This window comes from Molossus molossus, unplaced genomic scaffold (genome assembly GCF_014108415.1).
Source record: "Molossus molossus isolate mMolMol1 unplaced genomic scaffold, mMolMol1.p scaffold_m16_p_18, whole genome shotgun sequence".
NCBI classification, from domain to species: Eukaryota; Metazoa; Chordata; class Mammalia; order Chiroptera; family Molossidae; genus Molossus; species Molossus molossus.
The window spans coordinates 48,714,252-48,741,325 of record NW_023425353.1 but is presented as its reverse complement, the minus strand read 5'-3'; the positions used below and the strand labels follow the sequence as shown (position 1 = coordinate 48,741,325).

At 36.0% G+C, this 27,074-nt stretch overlaps 1 protein-coding gene across 8 annotated transcripts in view; it reads left to right on the top strand.

Annotated features, from left to right (window-relative positions):
- SLC4A7 (solute carrier family 4 member 7) overlaps positions 1–27,074 on the top strand; it is a 112,875-nt gene that overhangs the window by 49,142 nt on the left and 36,659 nt on the right. For 3 of the 8 annotated variants that reach the window (XM_036267235.1, XM_036267229.1, XM_036267231.1), the window contains exons 3-10: positions 2,139–2,285; positions 9,624–9,762; positions 10,340–10,500; positions 12,504–12,692; positions 21,472–21,587; positions 22,710–22,769; positions 23,506–23,663; positions 25,648–25,735. In XM_036267235.1, the coding sequence (XP_036123128.1) occupies positions 2,139–2,285; positions 9,624–9,762; positions 10,340–10,500; positions 12,504–12,692; positions 21,472–21,587; positions 22,710–22,769; positions 23,506–23,663; positions 25,648–25,735 (1,058 nt within the window). Of the gene's footprint in view, positions 1–2,138; positions 2,286–9,623; positions 9,763–10,339; positions 10,501–12,503; positions 12,693–15,295; positions 15,665–21,471; positions 21,588–22,709; positions 22,770–23,505; positions 23,664–25,647; positions 25,736–27,074 lie in introns of all 8 variants that reach the window. The other 5 variants (XM_036267236.1, XM_036267233.1, XM_036267232.1 and 2 more) reach the window with 4 other exon arrangements.

Genomic DNA, 27,074 nt, shown 5'->3' with positions numbered 1-27,074 from the left:
ATTTTGAAGTGTGAAACTGATTGTTTTTTTAGTATATTCACTATGTTGTACAACCATCACTGCTCAGTGATTCCAGATCTCTCTCATCATTCCAAAAAGAAACCATTTATAATTGGTTTTTAAGTTTGGGATTTTTCCGGTAAAATACTTTAAAATAATTGATATTTAATTTCTACACTTATTTATCTAGTGCTTACCATGAACTAGGTAGAGTAGTAGGTACTGGGCGATGTTTAAATAATTTTAATTTAATATGTTTCTGTAGGGCTGGTATCATTTAGTTTAAAAGGTGATTATTGCCCTGGCTGGTTTGGCTCAGCAGTTAGAGCATTGGCCCATGGACCAGAGAGTCCCGGCTTCGGTTCCTGCTAAGGGCATGTACCTCGGTTGCAGTTTGTCCCTGGCCCCGGTTGGGGTCGTGTGGGTGGCAGCCACTTGATGTGTTTCATGTTGATGTTTCTCTCTCTCTTCTTCCCACCTCCCTCCCTCCCGCTCTGTCTGAAGAAAAATGCAAAAAAAATGTCCTCAGGTGAGGATAAAAGGTGATTATTTACTTTACTGACATTAATATATGGGCAACTGAAACAAGAAATCTTAGTGTCACCTGTTTTCAGGCTGAGCTGGGAACATGTGTTTGGACAGCTCAGTTTTTTTTCTGCTTCAGGCATGTTTGTAAATGACTGCAAAATCTCCATGAGTTTGGGATTACAGATAAATTTTATCAAGTTGTCAAATTTGCAAATACAGAATCCATGAATAATCAGGACTGACTGTACTTTCAAATCTCATCTAAAGATGAAGATCTTGAATTTCTTGGGGTACTTATTTTTGGACCATCTTATGAAATTTGTTAGGAAAGGAATGACATTATCTTTCATATTTCAGTATATTATTTTTTTATATTACTTTTTGTACATAAAGGCAAAAAACAAAACAAAAAACAGCTCTATGCCAGATGGTTTTTGCCTAGTTGCAAATTACTTAAAAACTTGTAGTCCATGACTCCTATCACTCAACACAGCTTAAGGTAGGAGCCTCATGAAAACTAAGAAATCAATTTCATGGTGCTTGGTATTTGACACAGTACTGCTAGCTGTCTAGCTCCCTAATTTAGTTTTATTTAGTGGGCAGTAGCAGATATTGCCTTTCATAACCATTCTGTTGGTCAGAATGCAGACTCAGGATGATGCAACATGAACAGTAGCTTTTTCTATTTGAAAAGTATGATAACCATATTGTATGGTTGGTTTTCCCAATCTGATATTTTCCATCCTTTAATTGGAGTATTTGAATCATTTACATTTAATTTAGCCCTCAGTAATTTGGACTTGGATGGCTTGAGATTTTAAAAACTTTTTTTTTAAAATCCTCACCCGAGGATATTTTTCTATTTTCCACTCTTCAGATAGAGTGGATAGGATGGGAGGGGGAGAGAGAGAGAGAGAGAGAAGCATCAATGTGAGAGACACTTTGATTGGTTGCCTCCCGTATAGCCTCTACCAGGGCTGGAGAACTTAACCACAACCAAGGTCCATGTCCTCATGTCCTTTACCAGAATCGAACCTGCGACTCGGTGGGCCAACGCTCCAGCTGCTGAGCCAAACCAGCCAGGGCCAAAATGTCTTTTTAGACTTGCAAACTAATGCTTACACAAGTATCCTGTGTATCTAGTGTATTTATCAGTCAGGGATATTAGCTCTTGGTGTAACATTTTGTGTAGTGCTCTATAAAATAAGAGAAGTAACAGGAGACTAGGTTTTTTAACTATATGAACTTATATGTAATTTTTTTTTTTTATCCTCACCTGAGGACATTTTTCCATTTATCTTTAGACAGATTGGGAGGGAGGAAGAGAGGGAGGGAGGGGGGGGGAGAGAGAGAGAAACATCGATGTGAGAGAGACACATCAACTGACTGCCTCCTGCCTGACCCCGGCCAGGGCCGGAGACGAACCGCAACCGAGGTACGTGCCCTTGACCAGAATCGAACACAGGTCTCATTGGTCTGCAGGCCGACACTCTAACCGCTGAGCTAGACAGGCCAGGGCTGTAATTCTCTTTTATCAAAGTAAATCTTGATATACTTTTGTGCACATGACTTTTGGAAAACTGGTAATATTTTTTTGAACCTTTTGCTAGGTCATCGAGCTGTATACATTGGTGTTCACGTCCCATTTAGTAAAGAGAGTCGTCGACGTCATAAGCATCGTGGACACAAGCATCACCACCGGAGAAGAAAAGATAAAGAATCAGATAAAGAAGATGGACGGGAATCTCCTTCTTATGGTAAACAAAGCAGTACTTCTCCATCAACAGCTTAAAGTTCTTTACTAGAAAGTTTTTATTTTTAAAAATTGAATATTTTCTCTTTAAAATTGTATGTCTGCAATAATTTAGGTACGTCATGTACATAGAAGAGTACTAATTTAGGTAAGATTTTTTTTTCTACAAGAAAAGTACTTAGTTTATAAGTTAAGATCTACTTGGGGTAAATGAGAAAAGTAACGGGCTTTGTTTTTGTTGTATTCTAGCCACTGGATTTTTTAAAATATATTTTATTGATTTTTTTAGAGAGGAAAGGAGAGAGAGAGAGAAAAACATCTATGTGAGAGAGAAACATCGATTGGCTGCCTCCTGCATGCCCCCTACTGGGGATGGAGCCTACAACGTGGGCATGTGCCCTGACCTGGAATGGAGCCGGGACCTCTCAATCCATGGGACGACGCTCAGTCCACTGAGTCATACCTGCCGGGTCAGCCATTGAATTTTTAAAGTTGAGTTTTGGCACTTAAATTTCAATTTAGTAGGGTTTTATTTACCTTTCTCTGTTATATATTTTATTATATACACAGGCAATGAACAAATATTGAATTCTCAGGCTCCTGAAAGAGATTGAATATTTAATTTAATTTTTTAAGCATTTTGGCCATAAGATCTTACCCACTAAGCTGGATTACTTGGTTATCTAAGCAAAAAAGAGAGCACTGATTTGATAGTATGGTTTATAGGACAGGATTTTGTTTGAAAGTAGACAAATATAGAAGTACCAATAGAGGAAATGATAAAAAAAAAAAGGCATACAGTAGAGGAAAGAGAATGGTATCTGATAATGTCAATAGTGCTGATTTAAGTGGTCCTGAGAGGTGGGAAAGGTAAATTGCATTTAGTTGACATATAGGGAGTCATTGGTTTTTTTAGGACATCAGCCCACCTGGCCCTCTTTACACTAGTGTGTGTGCGCGTGCATTCCAGCAAAGCTCTGCATTACTACAGGCACTTGTGTGCTATAGTAGAAGAATGTTTTTGTGAAGAAGTAAAGAGGGAAAGAATTACTGTGTATAATATAGCTACAATATGAACATAAGAAAGAAAATCCTGATGGTCTAGGAAAATATTAAGTGCCAGTTCTGTGCTAAGCATTGCACCAAGTCCTTGACATATACTTTCATATTTATGCTTCTCTGTATTTTTTAAAAGATGGGTATTATTGTTTTCATTCTACAGATGGAGAAACTTTAGCTTAGACCAGCAAAAAGGTGGGCTAAACAACCTGTATTAAAAGATACTGATAGCCCAGTAAAATGTTAAGTGGTTGTATAGCTAGCAAAGGAAAAAGATCACTAGTGAACTTTGATGATATTAAGTAATTTAGAAGTATTTTGCTGTCCCATGTCATGTATCCATTCAGTTTAGGATGTCTTAGGCAATTCTGTGAGTGGATCAGTGTGTCTGTAATTCATACAAAAAGGCACACAATATTTTTATAGAAATACTATTGACTTAACTGTAAGTATGTTTATATGTTCACTTGGGTAGGTGATTTGATGTTTCAAACTAAGTTATGATATTTGAAGTCTAAATACAGTGGTTTGGAAATAAATTTGGTGGAGGAAATATTTGTGACTTCTTAATGGAATAGCTATCCCTAGAAAAGTTTTATGCCACCGAAGTTGGTTTATTTTGGTTTTAACTGCCCAGTATGTATCCTAAAAATTGCTATGAATAAAGTCCCTTCATTCTTTCCTCCACTCTTGAAAAAGAGATTATAGAGGACTTTTGCTTCTGGACATGATGGAATAACAAGAATTGAATTTGGCCTTCCATTTTAAACAGAAAAATGGATGAAATATACGAAACAGTATTTTTGAGACATTGTACAAACACCACAGGTCTCTGACCTCTGAGAGAGGAGAGGCATGTTAGTTGAGCTCTGTGGTGGTTTGAACTTACTGCCTAGAGACAGTTTCCAGGCCATGGCACAGGGAGGAGAATCTGAACAGAGCCTGGCAGGTTCTTAGAGTTGTAGAGACAGACTGGAATTTGGGGAGGCTGAAGAAGCTGGAATTTGAGGTGTAGAGTACGAAAGTAGAGAGCTACACACAGTGGTTTCCAAAGTTTGGAAAAAGGGTCCTTTTGAATCTTTGGCTGAGTACTGATCTGGGCCAAAGGAAACTACCCAAGGCCTGGCAAACACCACCAGAAAGCAGGAGGCAAAACAAGTTCTGGAATTCACACAAGGCTGGGAATAGGGTGTGTTTTTACCCTTGTGACATACAATGCATTGGGTAGAGTTCATAGTAGGGTATTACCTTAATAGTGGGCCTTAATTAGTTTTACACTAACGACTGCTGTAAAAAAATTTTTTAAAACAGGTGTTGAAAGAATTAAACTAATTTCAAGTATCTACATGCCCAGAACAAAGTATAGCACCACTGAAAGAAAAGTAATAAAATCCAGCGCCTGACTATGTAAAATTTACAATATAGGACATTCTCAAATTATTTAAAATAAAAAGTAAAAAAAAAGACACAACCAAGAGAAAAATAAATGAATAAATAAAAACTCCCAGAAATGACAGAATCAGTGGAATTAGAAAATAAACATGTTAAATAAACTGTAATAAAGATGTTTGTATATTCAAGAGGATAGAGGAAAATATGACCATGATGAGGAGAGAAATTGAAAATATAAGAAAATCTTGATGGAACTTCTAGAGATGAAAAGTACAATTGCTGAAATGAAAAATATACTTGGTAAGATTCACAGAATATTTGACAATGCAGAAAAAAAAAAAGAGTGATTTTGAAGACGTAGTGATAGAAACTATCCAAGACTAAAGAGAAGGAAAAAGACTGAAAATGAATAAACAGAGCATCACGAATGTAGGACAAATTATAATTGGAGTGCCAGAAAGGAGGGTGCTAGAAAAAATATTAAAGAAATAATAGTTGAAAACTTTCCAAATTTAATGAAAACTTTGAACTCACAGGTCCAGGTGGCTCAATAAAACCCAAGGAAAAGAAACAAGAAAAGAATGACACAAAGGCACATAAAATCAAATTGCTGAAATCAAGATGTAATAATCCTAAATGTGTATGCTTGTATTAACAGTTTAAAGTACATGAAGCAAAAACTGATAAAATTCAAAAACAACAGAGATAAATTCTCAATTATAGTTGGAGATTTCAACTCTTCTTTCCCAGTTTACAGAAAAAAACAGTAAGGACATATAATACCTGAATAACACTATCAGATTGACATTGACATTTACAGAATAGTCCCCAACAAGAGCAGAATACACATTCTTTACAAATGGAAATGGAACATATACCAAGATAGATCATATTTTAGGTTGTAAAACAAGTGTTAATGCATTTCAAAGGACTGAAGGATGTTCTCTGACCACAATAGAATTAAACTAAGAAGATCTCAAGAAAAATCCCCAGATATTTAGAAATTAAACAAGGTGCTTCTCAATAACTCACAAGTTAAATAAACCAGTCATAATGGAAATTAAGAAATATTTGAACTTATGAAAATAAAAACACAGTATAGCAGTAACTGGGATAAAATCATGCAATGTGAGGACATGCTTCTGAAATACACAGGTTTTATTTAGCATAGTATTGTGCAAAACTGCCTACATACTGAATTTTTATTTTTTAGTCTACACCAGAGGATATTTTTCCATTGATTTTCAGATGGAGTAGGAGGAAGGGAAGGAGAGAAAGAGAGAAACATTGATATGAGAGAGACACATCTATTGCTTGCCTCCTGCATGACCCTGACCAGGGCCGGGGATCAAACCTTCAACCAAGGCATGTGTCCTTGACCAGAATTGAACCCACGACTCTTTAGTTTGCGGGCCGTTGATCTAACAGTTGAGTCAAACTGACCAGGGCTACATATTGAAATTTGTTATGTGCAGCTAAAGCAGTGCTTAGGGGAAAATTTATAGCATTTGATCCTTATAAGAAAAGAAGAAAGATTTTACATCAGTGATTTCAGCTCTTAAGAAACCAAGGGGAAAAAAAGAGCAAGTTAAACCAAAGTAAGGAAAAGAAAGGAAACAACAGGACCAAAGCAGAAATGAATAAAATAAAAATTAGAAAAACAATAGCAAAACTCATTCAGACTGCAATCTGATTATTTGAAAAGATTAATAAAAATGATAAACCTAACTAGACTGATCAGGAAAAATTAAAATAATACAGATTACCAGCACCAGAAATTAATTTAGTACAAATGCTACAGACATTGTTATGATTGATTTCATGCCAACAACATTGATAATGTAGATGAAGTGGGGAAGGTCCTTAAGAATACAAGCTACTAAGCAGAAATGGATAACCTGGATTACCCTGTATGTTTAAAGAAATTGAATTATAGTCTGAAGTGTTCCCACAATGAAAATTTACTTCCAAATGGCATCATGGATTCAATTAAATCAAATATGTAAGGAAGAAAGTACACAGTCTCTGCCAAAAACTGAGGATGAGGGAACGCTTCCTAATTCATTTTAGGAACCCAGAAGTACCCTGATACCAAAACCAGATGTTACAAGAGAATCAAACTACAGACTAAATATTTCTCATAAATAAAAACAAATTCAGCAATTTTTTTTTTTTTTATCCTCACCCGAGGACATTTTTCCATTTTTTGTTCAGATAGAGCGGGAGGGAGAGAGAGGGAGAGAGAGAGAGAAACATCGATGTGAAGGGACACATCGAGTGGCTGCCACCCGCACGACCAACCAGGACCGGGGACAAACTGTAACTGAGGTACGTGCCCTTAGCGGGAACCGAACCCGGGTCTCTCTGTACCGCAGGCCGACGCTCCAACCGCTGAGCCAAATCGGCCAGGGCATATTCAGCAATTTTTAAAAAGGATACTACATCATGATTGTGGTGGGCTGAATAATGTCCTCCCTAAATGTCTGTATTTCTAATGCTTGGAACCTGTGAAAATTAACCTTATGTGCAAACCTGAATTTATAGATATGATTAAGTTAAGGATTTGGAGAAGGGGAGATTATACTGGATTATGCAGGTGGGCCTGATGTAATCACAGAGGTCACTTGTAAGAGGGAGTCAAAATCATAGTGACGCCCAGCCAGAGTGGCTCAGTGGTTGAGCATCGACCCATGCACCAAGAGGTTGTTGGTTCGATTCCTGGTCAGGGCACATGCCCAGGTTGTGGGCCCAGTCCCCGGCGGGGGGCATGCAGGTGGCGGCCAATCATTGTTCTCTCTCATCGATGTTTCCGTCTCTCTCTCCCTCTCCCTTCATTTCTCTCTAAAAATCAACAAAGAAAAAAAGATCAGAGTGACTATAATTGATGTGACTATAAAAATAAGTGGTTGTGGTGGTAAGAGGAAAAGATCCAGACCCAAAGAGTATAGGCAGCTTCCAGAAGCTAGAAAACGTAAGGAAATGGATTTTTTTTTTTCTTAAAGCACCCAGAAGGAACCAGCTCCATGATTTTAGCCCTGTAATGGATTTTGGACTTCTGGCCTCCCAAGAACTATAAGAGAATACATTTGTGTTGTGTAAGCCACTACCTTTGTGGTGTTTTGTTAACAGCAATTGGAAATTAATCCAGTGACAAGTGGAAATTCAAGTTTGGTGTAAAATTTAAACATCTATCAATGTAAGCAATCCCATTAATAGTATAAAGGAGAAAAAACATATAATGATCTCAATAGATGCAGAAAAAGATTTTTAAAACATTTTAGCCCCCGCCCTCCCATTCATGATAAGACTCTCAGCTAATTAGGAATAGAGGAATACTTCCTCAGCATGATAAAGAGCATCTACAAAAAAATCCCTGGTCAACATCACACTTAGTATTACAGTGTTTTCATAATAAAAGACTGAATGCTTTCTCCTTATAATTTGGAAAAATGCAAGAATGTCCTGTGTAGCCACTTCTATACAATGTGGCACTGGAGCACCTAGCTAATGTAATGAGACAAGAAAGAACATAAAGGTGTAAAGATTGCAAAGAAGGAGTAAAATTGTCTTTATTCATAGACACAGGGTCATATATGTAGCAAATCCAAAGTAATCTATGAAACTATAGAACTAAGTGAGTTTATTAGCAAGCTTGTAGGATAGAAAATCAATTATATTTCTGTATCTTTGCAATGAACAATTAGAAATTGAAGTTTAAAAAATACCATTTTCAGCAGCACCAAAAATTTTACTTGAGGATAAATCTGACAAAAACACAAGACCTAAATTTTGACAGGTTCAAAATTTTAAGAAGTTCAATCACAGTGTGTGTTTGCCCTGCATAGATCTCAGGGTATGCCTTCAATATGCAGAACAATGTCATATACATTCTGGAAAATTTTCAGTTATGTTTTTCTCTTGCTTTTCCCCCTGTCTTTTATATTGTCCTTTTTCTAGAGTTTTTCCTGTTCAACTTTCTTATTCTGTTCTCTGCATCTCTTCACCTTTTGTGTGTTTTTGTCGTCTTCTTTGTCATTGATGCCTTCTGTATGATCTACCTCAGATCTACCTTTTTCTTTAATAATTACTTCGAATTTACTTTTAACTTGTTCTAATATCTGTTTGTTGCATCTATAAGTGCATGAAAGTTTGTTTACTTCAGTGTAAATTTTGAATTTGAGCTCATCTCTCTTGTTCACCAGAATTTGAATGTGTCTTTAATTGATGCTTATCATTGTTTCCTAGTTTGTTTCAACTGTCCTGGACTAGAATTTATGCTATTTTCTCTCTTTGGGGATCCTATACCGCCTAGTTGAAATTCAGATGCTATGAGTGAGGTGTTTATTTCTTACAGTGACTATCCTTCCTCCTTAACCTCAGCTGACAGAGTTGGGCTCCTCCATAGTAGTAGGAAAAGTTAGTTTCTGTGTACCTCTAGTTTGGGTTTTCTCATATTTTTTGGGACTGGGTGATTTTCTTTTTTTTTTTTTGCTCTTGAACTTAGTTACATATTAATTACATTTTTTTAATGTTCTCTTTTATTTAACATTTTCACATACTTTTAATGAGGAGAAAGTCCTGTCTTTGTATTCCCTGTTTTTAGATATTGCTTTTTAAAATTTATTTGTTTTTATATCAGTTTGTTACAAGATTAGTCTTGTTTATTTTTAACACATAATTTTTTCTTCCATCTATGGTTATGATCTTCCTGTGTACTCTTTTCTTTCTGTATTGTTGCTCCTGTTTCCTTCCAGGATTATAGTATTTTAATAATCAAAGAGTTCTGATGGAATATATTTTATAACCAAAGGATTTCACTTTCAAATCTGAATTTAATCTTTGAATGAATTGGGAAAAAATTTGAATGTATTTAAATTCTTATTTTGTCAAGACACACCATCCCAGAGGGTTCAGTTCATCCTTGGTACCGAAGATGATGATGAAGAGCACATTCCGCACGATCTCTTCACAGAAATGGATGAGCTGTGTTACAGAGACGGAGAAGAGTACGAATGGAAAGAAACTGCCAGGTAGTAAAGACTAGGTCTCAGTGTTTCATTGGCTATGTGATTTCTTTTTGTAATGAGAATATAAAATTCAAATTATTAGATACCTGGTGCTTTTAAACAGTGAGCGGAGAATTTCCTTGTGTCTGAATATTATGTTTAGTTTCTCTCTTTATTTTCAAAATGTGTTTCCTTAAAATTTAACATAGCATTCTTACTACTTTAACGTGACTCAAAAAGAGTTAGTTATGTTACCGATTTTCATAAGTCCTTAATTAGAGAAACACATTTGAAAATCAAAATCTTGGATATTTTAAGTTTAAAAGAAGATTAGAAGTGGGAACTACAAAGTGCCATCATTTGCTTTTGCAGACTTATTATTGTACCAGCTTAGAATAGAAGAACTGCAAAGATTACTTGTGAATAATAGGTACTATAGGCCATTAACCTAATTTTTAAAAATGTGTTTGTAGCCAAATTTTGTTTTGGTGGTGGTGGTTCTTGTTTCTCTTTAAAAGAACAAGCTTACATTTATCATATTAAAATAAGCCAGTGAAACTGTTATTATTTATTAAACATTTGTATATACTATACATTTCAGGTGGCTGAAATTTGAAGAGGATGTTGAAGATGGTGGTGACCGGTGGAGTAAACCCTATGTGGCAACTCTCTCTTTGCACAGTCTTTTTGAACTTAGAAGTTGCATCCTTAATGGAACCGTCATGCTGGATATGCGAGCAGGCACTCTTGATGAAATAGCAGGTGATAGCAAATTGACACTTTTATACTTAAGTTGTATTGAAATTAGAGATTCGGAAATAAAGTAGAATTTTTAGGCCATTGATTTAGCAGCTATATGTTGAGCTTTCGTTCAGTGCAGGGCAGTGTGAGGAGTAGACATATAAAAACACTTTTTGCCTCTAGAAGTTTGGAGTCTAGAAGATTAAATTAGGTATAACTACAATATCAAGAAGGAAGTGATTAGTGCCCTAAGCCAGATATAGAGCTTATTTTCTGGAAACGCAGAGGAAAGAGCTTTTTTGTTTCTTTGTTTTCTGAACCAAGGTATCTGGGGAAGATCTACAGAATACATTACCTGTACAACTTACAAAATTTGAACATGTGGGAACAAGGAGCAGTTAATATAAGAGAAAAGAAAGTATTCTAAGGAGGATGAGGAGAAGGAAGAAAAGTCTAGAAAGTATAGACAGGTGTGAATTTCAGGAAAGTTAGTGCGAGTATACAGATTTCTTGCATAATAATTGGAGACATCTTTGGAAAATAAATTTGGATTGTGACTAACCCTGAATGATGGGGTTAATAAATTGGATTTTATTTGGTACGCATTTTGGCTCTTTAGTGATTTTTAAGTTGGAGAATAGTGAGATCTAACGTGTGCAGGGATATCATTCTGGCAAGAATATGTAGGATGGCTTTGGATTAGGAAGAGGGTAGAAGTTAGACCAATTATTCTGTTGGTATAGTCTAAGCAAGAAATGGTGAAGAACTTTTTAGACAGTAGCAATGGAAATTAAGGATGCTATGGAGATAGAAAGTGGGAAAAAGACAGCTATGATAAAGCTATTTCACCATTAGCTATAGTTGCTCTAAATCAACATTAAGTTCAGTGGTAATGAATTTGATAGTGTGACTACCTTTATAGATTGCTCCCGTGGAAAAGCAAAAAAAAAAAATCTATAGTATTTGATTTAAATTACTAGAATTTCTTAGGCTAGAAATATTTTGTTACTACCAGACTGTTGGATTTGACCACAGGCTGCAAACCTGTAAACTTATCAGTGAAAGATCCTTACTTTTTTGTCTTTATGAAGGAAAATTTAAGTTAGGAATATTGCAGTTTAGACATATATGAATCTTACTTTGGCTTTGCAATGATCACATAATATAGTGTAACTTTTTAATAAATGTTTTGTATAATCCACTGTCACTTGTGTAGTAGCTTGTAGTCATTGTGTTAATATTTTAACCTGCTAGGTTGATCCCTTCCAGTTTATTTTTGGCATAATATTGTAAGTTTGAAAGCTTGACACTTTTATTGCCAATGGCACTACTTAAAAATATTTATATGTACTCCATAAATTTAAAATAGTCCAGTCACCACAGTAATGTATAAAACGGCATCGCCATCCATCCCCCGTTCCCCACACTCTCCTCACAGCCTTATACATCCATCTTCCTAGAACTTAACTACTTCATGATATTTTATCTATTCGTTCATTGGTAGTTCTGCCTCTGGAAGAGTGGGAACAAAAACTAGATCTACTTAGTTGACTGCTGTATTTCCAACACTTAATAGGTATTCAATAAATAGTTAAATGATTAAATGAATCAGTCCAGATATTCATCTACAGTTTTGGGGAAAAGTATGAGGTGAAGCAATAAAATACCTTCACCTTTTAGGAAGCCAATGTTATTGAATATTCAGTTTAATAGAATTTATTGTATCCATATCAGGAAAGCACTTTCAACTATAAGGAGGCTATTACTGTATAACAGTAGCTTCTTTATAAATAATAGTACTTATTAAAATAAGAATTTCTATGTAATTTATTCACTTTTGTTGGATAATGTTCATATTTACCTTTATGCATATATTATTCAATATTAGAAAGGAATAATACTTTCCAGAGCTGTGTAAGAATCTTATTTTCCTAGTATGGTTTCACTTTCAGTTTATTCCATGCTATAGTATTCCAAGTGTTAGTTTGCTTGTTTATTTACTTGTTTATTTTTTCTGTGACTAGATATGGTATTGGACAACATGATAGCCTCTGGCCAGTTGGATGAGTCCATTAGAGAGAATGTCAGAGAAGCGCTGCTGAAGAGACATCATCATCAGAATGAGAAAAGATTCACCAGTCGGATTCCCCTTGTTCGATCTTTTGCAGATATAGGCAAGAAACATTCTGACCCTCACTTGCTTGAAAGGAATGGTGAGATAAGTTGTAGCATCCAATTTTTGCTAACACTTCTATTCTAACAGCATTCTAGTATTGTTACAATTAGCATTTAGGGAAAGAAAGATATTTTTTCCAGATAGTTACATAAGTCATTTCTTTTCTTCTTTATTATTATTTTCAAAAAGTAGTATTATTTGTGTATTCAAAAATGTCATTTCTAAAATGTCTTTCATTACAACATGACAGAATTATCTGGAGAAATCATTTAGATAGAAAACCTCAAGCATTCACTCTGTCAGTACGGCGCATTTAAGTATTGGTGTCTAGCCCTGAATTATTTCTCCTTCCTGCATTTTTATTTCTGTTTAAGAATTCTTGTATAATTGAGAGTCCTAAATTTTGATCTATAAATTTAGTTTAATCTTTTAAAAATTCGAAATCTTAGGTTTGAACCTTATTATCTGTATTCAATTCTTTTTCCAGTGATATATTTTTGGTCTCTTGAATGTATACTTTATTTGCTGGGCATAGACAAGTATTTCTGGGTTGGTTTGCTGATTTCACCTCTCCTTATTTTACGATTTCTGAAAGGTTTTTATGATTGTTTCTGTCTTACACTAGGAGTGACCTAGTCGATGTCCTCCAAACCATTGAGAAGGGCACAGAACTACATTTTTGTACTCTCCACTCTCATTCCCAGTCTAGCAGTGGGTTATATGTGGGATGTGGGGAGACAGTGCCTTTTTAGCCGTTTACCTTTGTCACTATCTTAGGGCTGGAACACTTGGAGGTCTTGCCTTTCCTCTTTTTAAAGCAGAGGATTACATCACTGGGTTCTATTTTGGCTCTCACAGAGCTGATGACAGCGACTCTGGGAAATCCAGGGGCAAAGGGTTAGAGTTGCTTATGAGGGTCACTGTTCCCTCTAGCTGCTACTATTGCTCAAGGCTTGTGAGAATTACAGTGAAGAGGAGTGGAGGATGGGCCACAATGTCTTTCTATCCCTGAAATAATAGTATGGCTTTTAAGTATTCTACAGGCAAACACCTACAGCCATAGGTGATATGGTTTAAAATATACCTAAAGTTGACAGTAGTCATTGTTTGAAGCTCAGTGTGAAATACTTCAGTCTATTTTTTTCTGATCATTTGACTACTAAAACATTTTTTCTTTTTTTTAACTCTTTTTTGTTGTTGTTGACACTATTACAGATATCTCCATTCCCCCACTCGCTTTGTCCACTTCCACCTAGCTTTTCCCCCCAATCCCCACCCCAAGTCTTTAAATCTGTTTTAAATTGTGCCTTTGTACAGTTAAGGAAGCTTAAAAATAAAAGAAATCTCTTAAGATCCTAAGTTTAATTTAAAAGCATGCCACCTACGTCACATTTTGCCTTTCATTTTCATCTTGCACATATTGTGTATTTTCTACTTCCATGAAATGGGTTCATTTACCCAGAGAGACCCTAGTAAATCTTTATTTTTCATATGCAGTGGTTCCAGATTATTCTCCATTTGTAATTTAGTTTCTTTTAATCATAAGACAATGGCTGTTTTCTTTTAGCATGAGAATTGTGTTATTTTGTTGTATTGTATTGTAATTTAATAGTTTTCCTGCATGTAGCTTATTTTAACTATACTGTGGTTGTTTATGGATTGAAGATTAATTATTTTTAATATTTCTGGGATCTCTTATGCATGTAGCTTTGATTAGTTAGACTTAGGTCATGTGGCATTGATTGTTATATTTCTCGTTTTCCTAAAAACAATGGAGTTTCATTAAGGTACACTTCATAGAATAGGTGTTTGAAGTATGAATAGACATTACCTTTTGAAATATGCAAGACTTATTTCATTACTGCTGTTGGTGATAAATACGTTATTCTTATCTAGTTACATTAAAGATTGAACATATTTGTTTAAATTTATTGTCTGTATCACAAATGGAAGCCTATTTTAGGACATTTATTAATATCTTTGAGAGCTCAAGAATACGTATCCTTTAAAATTAATGTATGTTTCTCTCTTTAAAAAATTATTATAACTTGTGTTATGTTTTCACATTTGACTTGGGAACACTATGAATAGGTGATGCACTATTGACTTAACGTTACAAAGTTGGGAATTACTAATAACATTAATGTGTATTTTTCTGGTGAGAGAATTATCTGTAGTGGTTTGGTACAGTGTAGGACAAATAGGCTAAATATATGCTATTAGTGCTGGTAAGTTTTATTTTGGGTTCTATTTCTTAGATTTTTAAAAAATTATGTTCTTATTTCATATTTATCATTTATTTAAGCCCCAACTTTGCATTGACATTTTTCTTTGTTAAAAAGTCAACACTATTGGGCATTCTAATTACTAACAATATTGTCCCCCCACAATCAACATTAATGTTGTTTTTTATTTTTTATTGTTGTTATTACTTTTGGATACACCTTCAGAGAGCCAATTACAGCTTAAGCAATTTTTCAGTGACTTTCTAACATCTGATTGCCATGCTAACCTGACAGCATGGGTTTGAAATGGTGGGTCTTTACAGCTTGCAGTTTACAGTGTAAATTGATTTTTGTGTGTTTCTATTTGCCTTCTGCAGTGAACTTCATCATTTTCCATTTATGTGTTTTATCTCAGGGGAAGGCCTTTCAGCCTCCCGCCACTCTTTGCGAACAGGTCTGTCCGCCTCACACCTTTCACTGAGAGGAGAATCGCCTTTGTCTCTTCTTCTCAGTCATCTTCTTCCTTCTTCAAGAGCTGGAACCCCTGCTGGCTCGAGGTGTACAACTCCCGTACCCACCCCTCAAAACAGCCCTCCTACTAGCCCTAGCATCAGTCGCCTGACCTCCAGAAGTTCCCAACAGAGTCAGCTTCAGGTCCCAGAACTACTGGTTTCTCCTGCCAGTGATGATATTCCCACAGTAGTAATCCATCCGCCAGAGGAAGACTTAGAAGCACCGGAAGGCCAGGAGGAGAAGAATGAGGAAAATGTTGACATAACTCCAGGCAACTATTCACAATCCTCCCTGTGTGGTGCTTTCTGCCTCTGGGTCACGTGCACTTGGAATGCCTTTTAGCACCGAGCTTTTAGCAGCATTTGTAGATGATGCTTACAATTTATTTTGACTTGTGCATGGTATTTTTTTCCTTTATACTATATTCTATCAAAGAACAAAATTATTAAACATTTTAAGTTATAAAATGACTACAAAGAAGACTTACACATGAGTTAAACCCTCCAAAAATTTCCCCTGAGATTTTACAAGTCAAGGCATTTGAATGGTTCAGGGAAACGGAGACGTTTTTCTACCTAATCTTTTAATTTGCCGTGATTTTTAGAAAATGGTGGCTTTTTCTTGTGCATTCATAAGGTGAAGGAACACACTGTACATAAATTATAATGAGGTGAGGTGCCTTTTATGTACTGTTGGGTGATTTTGTCCAAAGAATACAGTATGTTTTCACCTTTTTGACAATCATAGGATCGAATGTTTTTTTTTTTTTCTTACTTTGTCTCTGAGAAGATTGATGTTCCTAATGACTGCCTGGAATCATCATCATTTCAATATCAGTATTATATTTTGGAGTAGATTTTAGTTATCCCTTAGTTCATTAATATATCTGTCTTTAATCCAAATTTACCTGGAACTTTTCCAGACCAGAGTTCCTGTAGTTGTGCCTAGAACGTATTTTTATATGTGAGTTAGAAAAATTATTTCTTAGTGGACAAAAGTTTTGTGACTTAAGGGTTATATATTATGAAAATGTTGGCTCTTTTATATTAATTTTATGTACATCGATACATATTTTTATGCCCAGTTCATATGAAGTATTATTTAGTGACTACTTTACTGACAGGCATCAGTGTGACAAATACAAATACTGACTTGTGTTTTTAATCACATAGTACTCTTACACTTCTCTACAATACTTTTTTTTAATTTAATTTTATTTTTTATCCTCATCCGAGGACATTTTTTGTTCAGATAGAGTGGGAGGGAGAAAGAGGAAGAGAGAGAGAGAGAAACATCGATGTGAAAGGGACACAATCGTGTGGCTGCCACCCACGCGACCAACCAGGGCCGGGGACAAACTGCAACCAAAGTACGCGCCCTTAGCGGGAACCGAACCCGGGTCATTCCGGATCGCAGGCCGATGCTCCAACCACTGAGCCAAACTGGCCAGGGCTACAATACTGATAACATCTAACACTTCATTGGTAGTTTATAGTTATTAAATTAGCCTATTTAATTGGTATAAAAATTCGTTAGGTAGATACAACCATTTTCAGAAACTCAGACTCAGAAAAGTTAGATAATTTCCCCTGGACCATACAAGCTAATCAGTGACAGCACAAATCCTCTGACTGAAAGTCTGCTCCCACCACCATGTGACAAGCCTCTTACTCTCTATTGGCTATATCCAAACATGCTAAATACACTGATTTAAAGCTTGGAGCGTCATCCTGTCTACTGAGAGGTCTTGGTTTGATCCTTGGTCAGGGCACATACTTAGGTTGTGGGTTCAGTCCCTGGTTGGGGCGCTTATGAGAGGAAGCCAGTCGATGTTTCTTTCTCACATCAGTGTTTCTCTCTCTCTCTCTCTCTCTCTCTCTCTCTCTCTCTCTCTCTCTCTCTCAAATCAATCAACATATCCTTGAGTGAGGATTGAAGGGGAAAAGAAAAGATAAAACTCATTATAGTTACCAAAAAATGGTATACTTTTAGAAATAAAAAAAAAAAGTTTTGTGGCTAAATAATTGTAACATTAATTATGATTATAGTGATAGCGATCATTGTTTTATAGTTTGTTCCACACATAGGTATATATGCTTTTCAAATATTATATTTCTAATTCTAATAACTTGATGAGGTTTGTGGTGTTACCCTTATTTAAAAAATGAAGAAAACTAAGACTTAGAGATGTTAAGCTCATACCGTAAATGATCAGAGCAAGGCATTGAACTCAGATCTACCTTTATAATAGAATCTGTATTTGTTTATACCAATATCTCAGTAACACTGAATATTTCTTGTTTTACCAGCTTCTGTGTTCTTAATAATAAGGGACTACAAATTTTATTTAGGAAGGAAGTGACACATGGGTCTCAATGGCTTGTTAGGCCATGGTGTTAAGGGACCAAAGGAGCAATTAACTGAGAAATGAGAAACACAGTTTTTCTCCTCTTCCGCAGTAAGTATGCCATGAGATTGATCAGCCTTTCTAAAGAAAAGGAGTTAGAATGGAAGGAAGAGAGGGAATTTCTAAAGACGAGGAAAAGCTCACAATAATTGTTTAAGAAGACAGCTATGGAGGGTATGTAATGGAAATAATAGGAGCGGCTACATATTATTCTGTTCAAGTACCTTTGGTGTTTAAGGGATATATGGAAACTCTAGTTTTCTTGAAGCCTGATGTTATGTTAGTGGAGGAAGTAGGTGGCCTCAGTATAATTTTGGAGAGACTCATGTCATAGGTATCTGTGTCATGGGCCCTGCTTTGTGCATACCCATAGTAAAAAAGAACGTGGTGTTTCCCATTAATTGTGGGTGTTTTTTTTTTTTGAGAATAATTATATGTAAAAGAGGTAAGCTCATTTCTAGTATTTATAACTATCTTAACTCAGCGATTTTCAACTGTTTCCCCTTAGATTGTCAAATAAGAAAATGACAATAGCCAACACAACAGTAGCTATTCGGTGTATATGCCCTGTCTTGAACCATAAATATATAGGTCATGTAATAGATTTGCATCTTATTGGTTGCATTGCGTGGTATTAGTAGTGGTAGTAGTAGCGGTAGTAGTAGTAGTAGTAGTAGTAGTAGTAAGGTTGCGTCTGATTGGTTAATTCTTGGTACCAGAAATCCTTACATACAAGTATAAGACCTGATTTTTTAAAAAGTCACTTTGGAGCAGAAAATGGTAGGTAGTTACTATTATTATTTTTTATAGTAAGTCAAAGTTATACTTTTTTTTTATCAGATTGGGATTTTTTTTTTTTTTTTTTTGGGTGTGCCACAGAATTTTAGTAATTTATATGTGCCATGAAATGAAAAAGGTTGAAAACCACTACTCTAATTTAAGGTTCCTCAGCCTGAGCGCTGGACTGTTTTGGGCTGGACCCTTCTTTGTTGTGGGGGCCTGTGCTGTGCACTATAGGATGTTCAGCAGCATCCCTGGCCTTCTTCACTAGTGGCCAGCTGCGCTCTCCAGCCGTGTCCACAAAGATGCCTCCAGACATTGCTGCTTTTTTTTTTTTATCCTCACCCGAGGACATTTTTCCATTTTTTTGTACAGATAGAGTGGGAGGGAGGGAGGGAGGGAGGGAGGGGGGGGGAGAGAGAGAGAGAGAGAGAGAGAAACATCGACGTGAAAGGGACACATCGAGGGCCGGGGACAAACTGCAACCGAGGTATATGCCCTTAGAGGGAACCAAACCTGGATCTCTCTAGACTGCAGGCCGGCACTCTAACCACTGAACCAAACCGGCCAGGGCCAGACATTGCTTCTTACGGGGTGTCTCTTGGGGGCAGAATCTTCCCAGGTTATGGACCGCTGCCCCAACCGCTTCTGCTTTCAAACTTTTAATGACAGAAAACTCTGATAACTTCTAACTTTGATTTATCTTTCTCTAGCAGGATTTTTGCATCTCAGTATTGATGGTTGTGTATACACATAACTCATTCCTTTTTAAAAATTTTTCTTAAAGCAAAGAAATGCTGTCTTTTGTGTTATCTGTGCTAATGATAACTTTAATTTGGGGGAATTTACTCATTTAATTCTGAGCACTAAGAATTTATTGTAGGAGTGGGGTGATTTTACTGATTGAGAAAGCGGCTTTAGCTAAGCTGAGGTTGAGGAGGACTACACTGAGAAGAAAGTGGTGGACCATGTATGGGGCATGGCAGTTTTAACAGATTCAGGTTGACCAGGTTAGCTAAGCGACTTCAGGTCATCTCTTCTGGCTTTGACAGTGTCTATCTAGTTCCACGTCACTTCTTGTTCCCGCTCCTACTTGATCCTTACTTTCCCCTGTAACCTTTTCTTTATTCCACATGTCTCTCCAAAATCTGTTTACTGGGACTCTCTTAGGGAACTGTGCGTATGTATTCTTTGGTTATACTTCTACAGACTAGATATTTTTAGTAGTTATAAGTATACATATATGCTCTGTTACACTTGCTGCCAGGGTCTTAATGATATCCTGATATCTGTCACTTTCTTGTGTGGGAGCCAGTGGAAACCGTTGAAAATACTAGTTAACTTTTTTTCCCTCTTGGGCATCTATTTTAGTAAAGGACTCTCTTCTGGAAGTTTAGGGACAAAGGTCAAAGGAGGAATCTTAATGATTTGTCTGTGCTAAGCTAAAATGCTGAAAAATAAGTTAAGTTTTAGGAAATATTTTATTTCAGAATTCTTGAACACTTCCAGAGAATGAGCATGTGGCTAAATAGATTGGAGATGCTTTTTCATATGGAGATTTTAGGGGCCATAGTGACATCCTACTTTCGGTATTTGATAGAGAAGTGGATATCACAAAAGTCTTCTCTCATTGAGTTGAAACAGTAAACCTTAGTTTCAGTAATTAGTAATAGTATGTTATATTCTAGAAAAATGAAAACTTTACGTGCATCAGATATATGTATTGTGCTTAATATACTGGTATTTAATTAGCAGTATTAACCATAAGGTTTATAGAATGTAACCACAAACAGTTTGAGTTCCTGTGGGCCACTAGATTATTGTGTAAGTGGTAAAGTCTGTTGTAATTCAGTCCAGTGCCTTTTCTGCTGTGATACTTAGTGTTCTATATTCTTGAACTAGAAATCTTGGGTGTTTTAAAGAAATGAAATGCATTTAACGGTAGAAATCTGTGATGTACTTTCTGCAAAAGTCATAGTGGTAACAACTGGTCATGTACTACTTGTTAGGTTATTTTATTGTTGTGAGATGGTGCTGCTGACTGTCATCTTGAAATGAGCATACCAGTGCTGGGACATACATCCCTTATCATCCAGACAAGCTAATTTCATACAATATACATCTATCATTTCTGATCCAGACAGGCTAATTTTATGTTTGTCTGGATCTTAGAGGCTGTGTGCATTCCTTCAAGTCACGTAGCTTACAAAGCTGCAGAGTGCTTATTTCAGCACATACCCATTTAATTAAAAATCCCTTCCTCTTTGTATTTATATTATAAAAACCATTGGTACTATATTGTAACATTATATTTTTTTTAGGAATAATGACAGTATGCAGCATGTAAATGTTACCCAACAGAAATGAAAATTCTTGAGGAAGCTATTATGATTATGGAAGATTATGATAAATTTAACCTCTGTTTTAGTTGATGTAGCTGTTAAGATTGTCCTGAGTTACAGTTAGGGTTCACCAGAACATTTATATTGTTACTGATGCAAGCATGCTAAGTGTAGTTAGGCATCATTAACCTCTGCAATTCACATGTCTATTAGATACATTGGATGTGTAATTGCTAAACATTGTAGTAGTACTCAGACTCGGGTCTTCCCTCCTCTGTGCACCTACTCACTTTTTTTTTCTTTTTGCAAAGGCCACCATTTTTGTAAATTCCAGTTATGTTATTTTAAATGTTAAACTGTATAGCTTTATTATTGCTTAAAATATTCTAGTCCTGCTGGTTTGGTACTAACACTTGGCACTGTTTTTTTTTTTCCTTACCTTGCACATTTGCTTTTTAATAAACCATCACTTTCAGGAGATGAGCAGAGTTGGGTTCCAATGTGCATTTTCTCCTTACTAATTTGGAATTTGTTTATTTGTAAACACAGGTATTTTAGCCTCTCCACAATCTGCACCTGGAAACTTGGACAGTAGTAAAAGTGGAGAGATTAAAGGTAATGGAGGTGGAGGCAGCAGAGAAAATAGTACTGTTGATTTCAGCAAGGTAATTTTATCCTTGACTACACATTTTCTTAATCTGTCTTACTGAGAAAACTGTTAGCATTGAGCCTTTCTTAACATTGATTGTAATAATTTTTTAATAGACCGGTGCTTACAAACCTGCATGTGATGCATGTGGTAAGTTAATTTAAGGTCAGAAATTGTGAGAAACATAACAGTCTCAGAGCACTTGAATACTGTATAACTATATTCTACCAGTTTAAAAAGATTACTTGAAGAACATGTTATTTTCATCTGTATCTGCCAAAGATATCATGACACTTGAGTACTTTTTGACTTATAGTCCTTTGTTCTGGAGTTACCACCCCTGGAAACGTGAATTCTGGGAATGATGTTACAGCAGTAGTGAATTAGTAATAAAATTAATTCAGCCTTTGCTCGGCTGTAATGTGATCCCAGAATTACTGTCTTACGGTGTCAGTTCTTTCTGGAATATCCCTGGGAAGCTTGTCGGTGCTTCCCAACAGGCAGGTAAAAGCATGGATTCAAAAACAACTCGCCTGTCTCAATTATAAATTTTTATTTTGGTGGATGAGTATTTAGGTGAAATAGAAAAACAAAACTTATTTCAAAAAAAGGGCAAAAAACTACAAGTTCAAATTATAATTGGATTTTAATGCTATTAATTTGCTACGGGATAGTTTCAACACTTTAATATGTTTGTACCCAGTGTCAGATGTTTAATTAAATGTGATTATTCCAAGTAAGATATATTTCATTTCAGTCTTTTATGATGCAAAGCGTAGACCACGTTCTGTAGAAAAGTAGTTTAAGTGATGATTTGTGCTGTGTAACTTGGCTGTGTTTCGTGCTTTGCAGTGATAAAAAGCCTTGCATATGGGACATTGTACAGAAAGGCTGCTGTTCTTTCACTTCGGTGCTAACTCGATATTTTTACCGATGCTCCTGTTATTTCAGATGAGTGGGAAGTGTTCAGGAGCTAAACTGCGGTTTATTCTTGTTAAGTGAATAAATTAATATAATTTACGTTATAGATCTCCTCTAGACATGGCAGATGCCGTTTATTTTTGTTCCTCTGTCACAGTTTTACTTTTTTTTCACTTGGCCTATCCTTGTGTACACCTCCTTGTCTCCTGTTGGGCAGGAGTCTGCCTCCTGGCACTGTAGTTGTGGCACACTGAGTGTGGGACTCAAGAGGCCCGCTGTAAGTGCTGCTTTCATTTTTAATAGATAGCCCTGTCAGTGGTTGTTTAGTGACTTGTGTGCAACTGTGTATAAATGATGAAGTTCCCATGCTTCGATACTATGTTTGTAACCTTTCCTTTGTAATTATACACAGACAACCAAATTTGATAATACGGCACAACCGTGTGTGTATTACCAGTAATGACTACTTATTTTCGTTTTAAATAAAAATAAAACAAATTTTTTTTCCACTTAGTGAAAATACTGGGGAATGCCCAGAGTTCTTTAAAACAAAAAGGACATACAAAAAAGACAAAGGGATTAATTCATTTCTAAGATTAAACAGTAGATTATCATGAAAGAGTATTTTTTAGCACTGTGTATAATTTTACAAGCCATTGTTAGTTTGTGAACTATATTCTTGTCCTTAATAGTTTTTATGGATAGTGCTATGTTCACTGAAAATTTTCTCTATTTTCTATGTTTGATAATTTAGATCTCTGAAATAGTAAAGTTTATGACAGTGAAAAGAGTTGGGAATACTGTTTCATAGACGTATTTTGCTTGCTTTTTTTTGTATTCATCTTCTCCATCCTTTGTATTTGTGAAAAATTTGGCATTTATGCATTCTTTAGATCACCAGTTCTGATTAGCAAATAATAGTCTTAAAACATCTTTTCTTTCCTGTTTCCCTCTAACTAGTCTTATAAATACTACGCAGATTTTATTTTAAATTATTGTTTATTTGTCAATAGGTTGATATGAATTTCATGAGGAAAATTCCTTCTGGAGCTGAGGCATCCAATGTTCTGGTGGGAGAAGTGGACTTTCTGGAAAGGCCTATCATCGCGTTTGTGCGGCTGGCCCCTGCCGTTCTCCTCTCGGGGCTGACCGAGGTCCCTGTTCCCACCAGGTAAAGAGTGAGTCCTGCTGAACATTCTCGTAGCATGTCCAGAATCTAAGTTTTTTTCCTACTGAAGGAACATGTTCCTTTATGTAGTAAAAGATTGTTTTAATTATTAATATTGTCATTGTACCAAAGGCTTTGATGGAGATAAAATAATAATTTCTCTCTTTTTTAAAATAACTTTTTAAAACTGACTTGAGAGACAGAGAGAGAGAGGGAGAGAGAGAGAGAGAGAGAGAGAGAGAGAGAGAGACATCAGTGTGTGAGAGAGACAGAGAGAGAGAGAGAGAGAGAGAGAGAGAGAGACATCAGTGTGAGAGAGAAACATCGATCGGTTACCTCTTGCATGAGCCCTGACCAGGAATCGAACCCACAACCTTTTGGTATATGGGATGACACTCAGCAGCTGAGCCACAATAGCCAGGTCTGATCTCTCTTTCTGGAACTAACAAAATAAAGCATCCTTTTATTTATTTATTTATTTTTTGTTTTAAATGTTTTTATTTGATTTTTAGAGAGAGAATGAGGGCGAGGGAGAGAGAGAAACATTGATTGGCTGCCTCCTGCATGCCCCCCACTGGTGATGGAGCCTGCAGCCCGGGCATGTACCCTGTGACCCGGAATCGATCCCAGACCTCTCAGTCCACAGGATGATGCTCAGTCCACTAAGCCAAACTGGCTGGGCAAAATAAAGCATTCTTTTAAAAATAATTGCACTGATACCTTTATAAGAAGGTCGGCATCTCAGGAGCTTTGATTTAAAAAATGGTTCATCATAATGGATGTATGATCTGTGCAGGCACTGGAGTTGGAGAAAATGGAGCTGAATCCTTTTCTCTGCCACTTTTGTGGGAGGGTCAAACCTGACTTAAATGTTCTAAGGTTCATTTGTAAAATGAGGATAATAATACCTCATAATGGATTAAATGTGATAATGCCCCTAAATTCGGCAAAATGCTTTGTTCTGACCTGACCAAAATCTTCTGTTCAAAATACGTTCTGAGTAAAGATTAAAATAGGGGTGATATCCATAAGAATAATTAGCATGTTGTATTATAAGGAATAATCAGTTCCTTAGCTTTTGCCTGTATAAATTTAATTCCAAATGAGAATAATTTAAAAATATTTAAAAATTATTCTTATAATAGTAAGTCTGAAGAATTAACTTCAACTTGATTGAAATGTGCATGCCTATTTTCAGTATGCTTTGAAGTTCATTAATGGTATAGTATTATGAAAAATGAGAAAAATAATTCCATTGATTCATATGTACATTCTCATAAAGCAGGGAGGTGAATACTTTCAATTTGAATAAGTATAAGAATTAATATTTTATTGTCATGTTGATAAGGAAATAATTAGGAAGTTAAATACTTTTTATTTAGTCACTGTAATAAATTTTTAAAAAATCAAATAATGTGTGGTTTGATGATAAATTTGGAGTTATAGATAAACATTATTTTTACTTCCAAAGGAATTGGTTCCTTATTTACCATAGTAGAATCTTTCTCCACATTTTATTTTGAGGGATTGTGGATTTTTTTGTGTATACTCTTTAACTGTGTTTTTAGGCAAACCTTTTAAGTACTTCAGTGGAATTGGTATTCACTAATTTCTTTCTTTCTTTTTTTTTTTCTTTTTTTATTTTCCTAACAGACCAGAGAAATTGTTTACTCAAATTCAAAAGGATATAGAAGATGGGAACTTTTAATGTAAAACACTCAATTCCTTAATTACTGTCTTACCCTAAGGAAGATGGGAAGTAATAACTTAGTAGAAAGTTAATTATGAACGCCTTTCTTAGTTCAGTGGTCTGCTTTAGTCTAAGTCGAGTTGCCAGCTTTTCAGTGATTGGTGTAGGAGGATGGTAAAAGTGGTCTAAGTGTTGTTTCTGTACTTCAGTGATATTTTTTTTATTTTTTATGATTTGCTGAGATGTATGTGTGTATGTTGTTTATGTTTAAGTCTGTGTGTTTTAATGTTTTCTTAGGTTTTTGTTTCTGTTACTGGGTCCAGCAGGAAAGGCACCACAATACCATGAAATTGGAAGATCAATAGCCACTCTCATGACGGATGAGGTAATTAAAATACCCTTTGAAGCGGACACTGATTATGAAGCATATCATATCTAAAATCCCTTTGAAGTGGAATCTCAAGTCCTTTTAGACACTGATTATGAGGCATATAATATGTATTAAATTCTAGTCCTCTTTTATAGTGAAGCTTAAAAGATTGTCCTTACTGTTTGTATTATTTTATCTCATAATCATTCTTTTGTAAAATTGAATTTATTGGGGTGACAATGATTAATAAAATTATATAGGTTTTAGGTATATCTCATATACTCTCTTGAACTATTTTGCTTTTGTTATGGTCTTCAAGACGTTTCTGTCAGGATCAGTGGATATTTTTTGGTGTTTTCTCTATTTTCTTTCCCACATTTGAAATTATTGATCACCTTCTAGAAATTTTCTTTATCCTGAATTTTAGGATATCATTTCTTTTGGGTTTCCTCAGGGCTTTGTATTTTCCCCTTTTCATCATTTTTCTCTGTAATTTCTCTTTTACGTTTGCAAACTTCACCTTTGACTATAACCTCCATTGATCAAGGACTTGTCTCTCTCTGGGAGAGAGCTTTGTAATCAGACTGCAGACATCTCTGCCATGTGTCCCTAGGTGTCTGAAACCCTAAATATGTGAACCTGACCTCCTTTCTCTATCCTGTCTCAAACCGTCACAGATTCTATTGATTTCACCTCTTTAATGTGATTTGCATTTTTTTTAATCCTCTCCTGAGGACATTTTTCCATTTTTTGTTCAGATAGCGTGGGAGGGGGAGAGAGAGAGAGAAACATCGATGTGAAAGGGACACATTGAGTGGCTGCCACCTGTATAACCCAACCAGGGCCGGGGACAAACTGCAACTGAGATACATGCCCTTCGCAGGAACTGAACCCAGGTCTCTCTGGACCACAGGCCGACTCTCTAACCGCTGAGCCAAACCAGCCAGGGCTGTGATTTGCATTTAATCTGCCATCTCTGCTGCCACTGCTCTGGCTTACGCTCTTGCTTACCTTCTTCTCTTTGGTGATTAAAGTGGACTTTTGGAGTCTTTCTCTTACAGTGTTTTCCTCTATGCTACCCATCACATGGAGATTTGAATATATCATTTTCTTGATCCAGATGTATCAGTGACATCTAGTTATATATTTATGTTTAAACTTAAATTCTTAACTATTATCTTAGTAGAGTCTGCCTGATCTAGCCTCTACATGCTTCTTGAAACTCATATCCTCCCCATTTTGCTCTGGCCACATTAGCTTCCTGTTTGTTCCTGAGATGTATTATACTCCTTTCTGCCTCTGGACATTCACAGCTGCTGTTCCCTTTGCCTGAGTTCTCTTCCACCATCTCCAC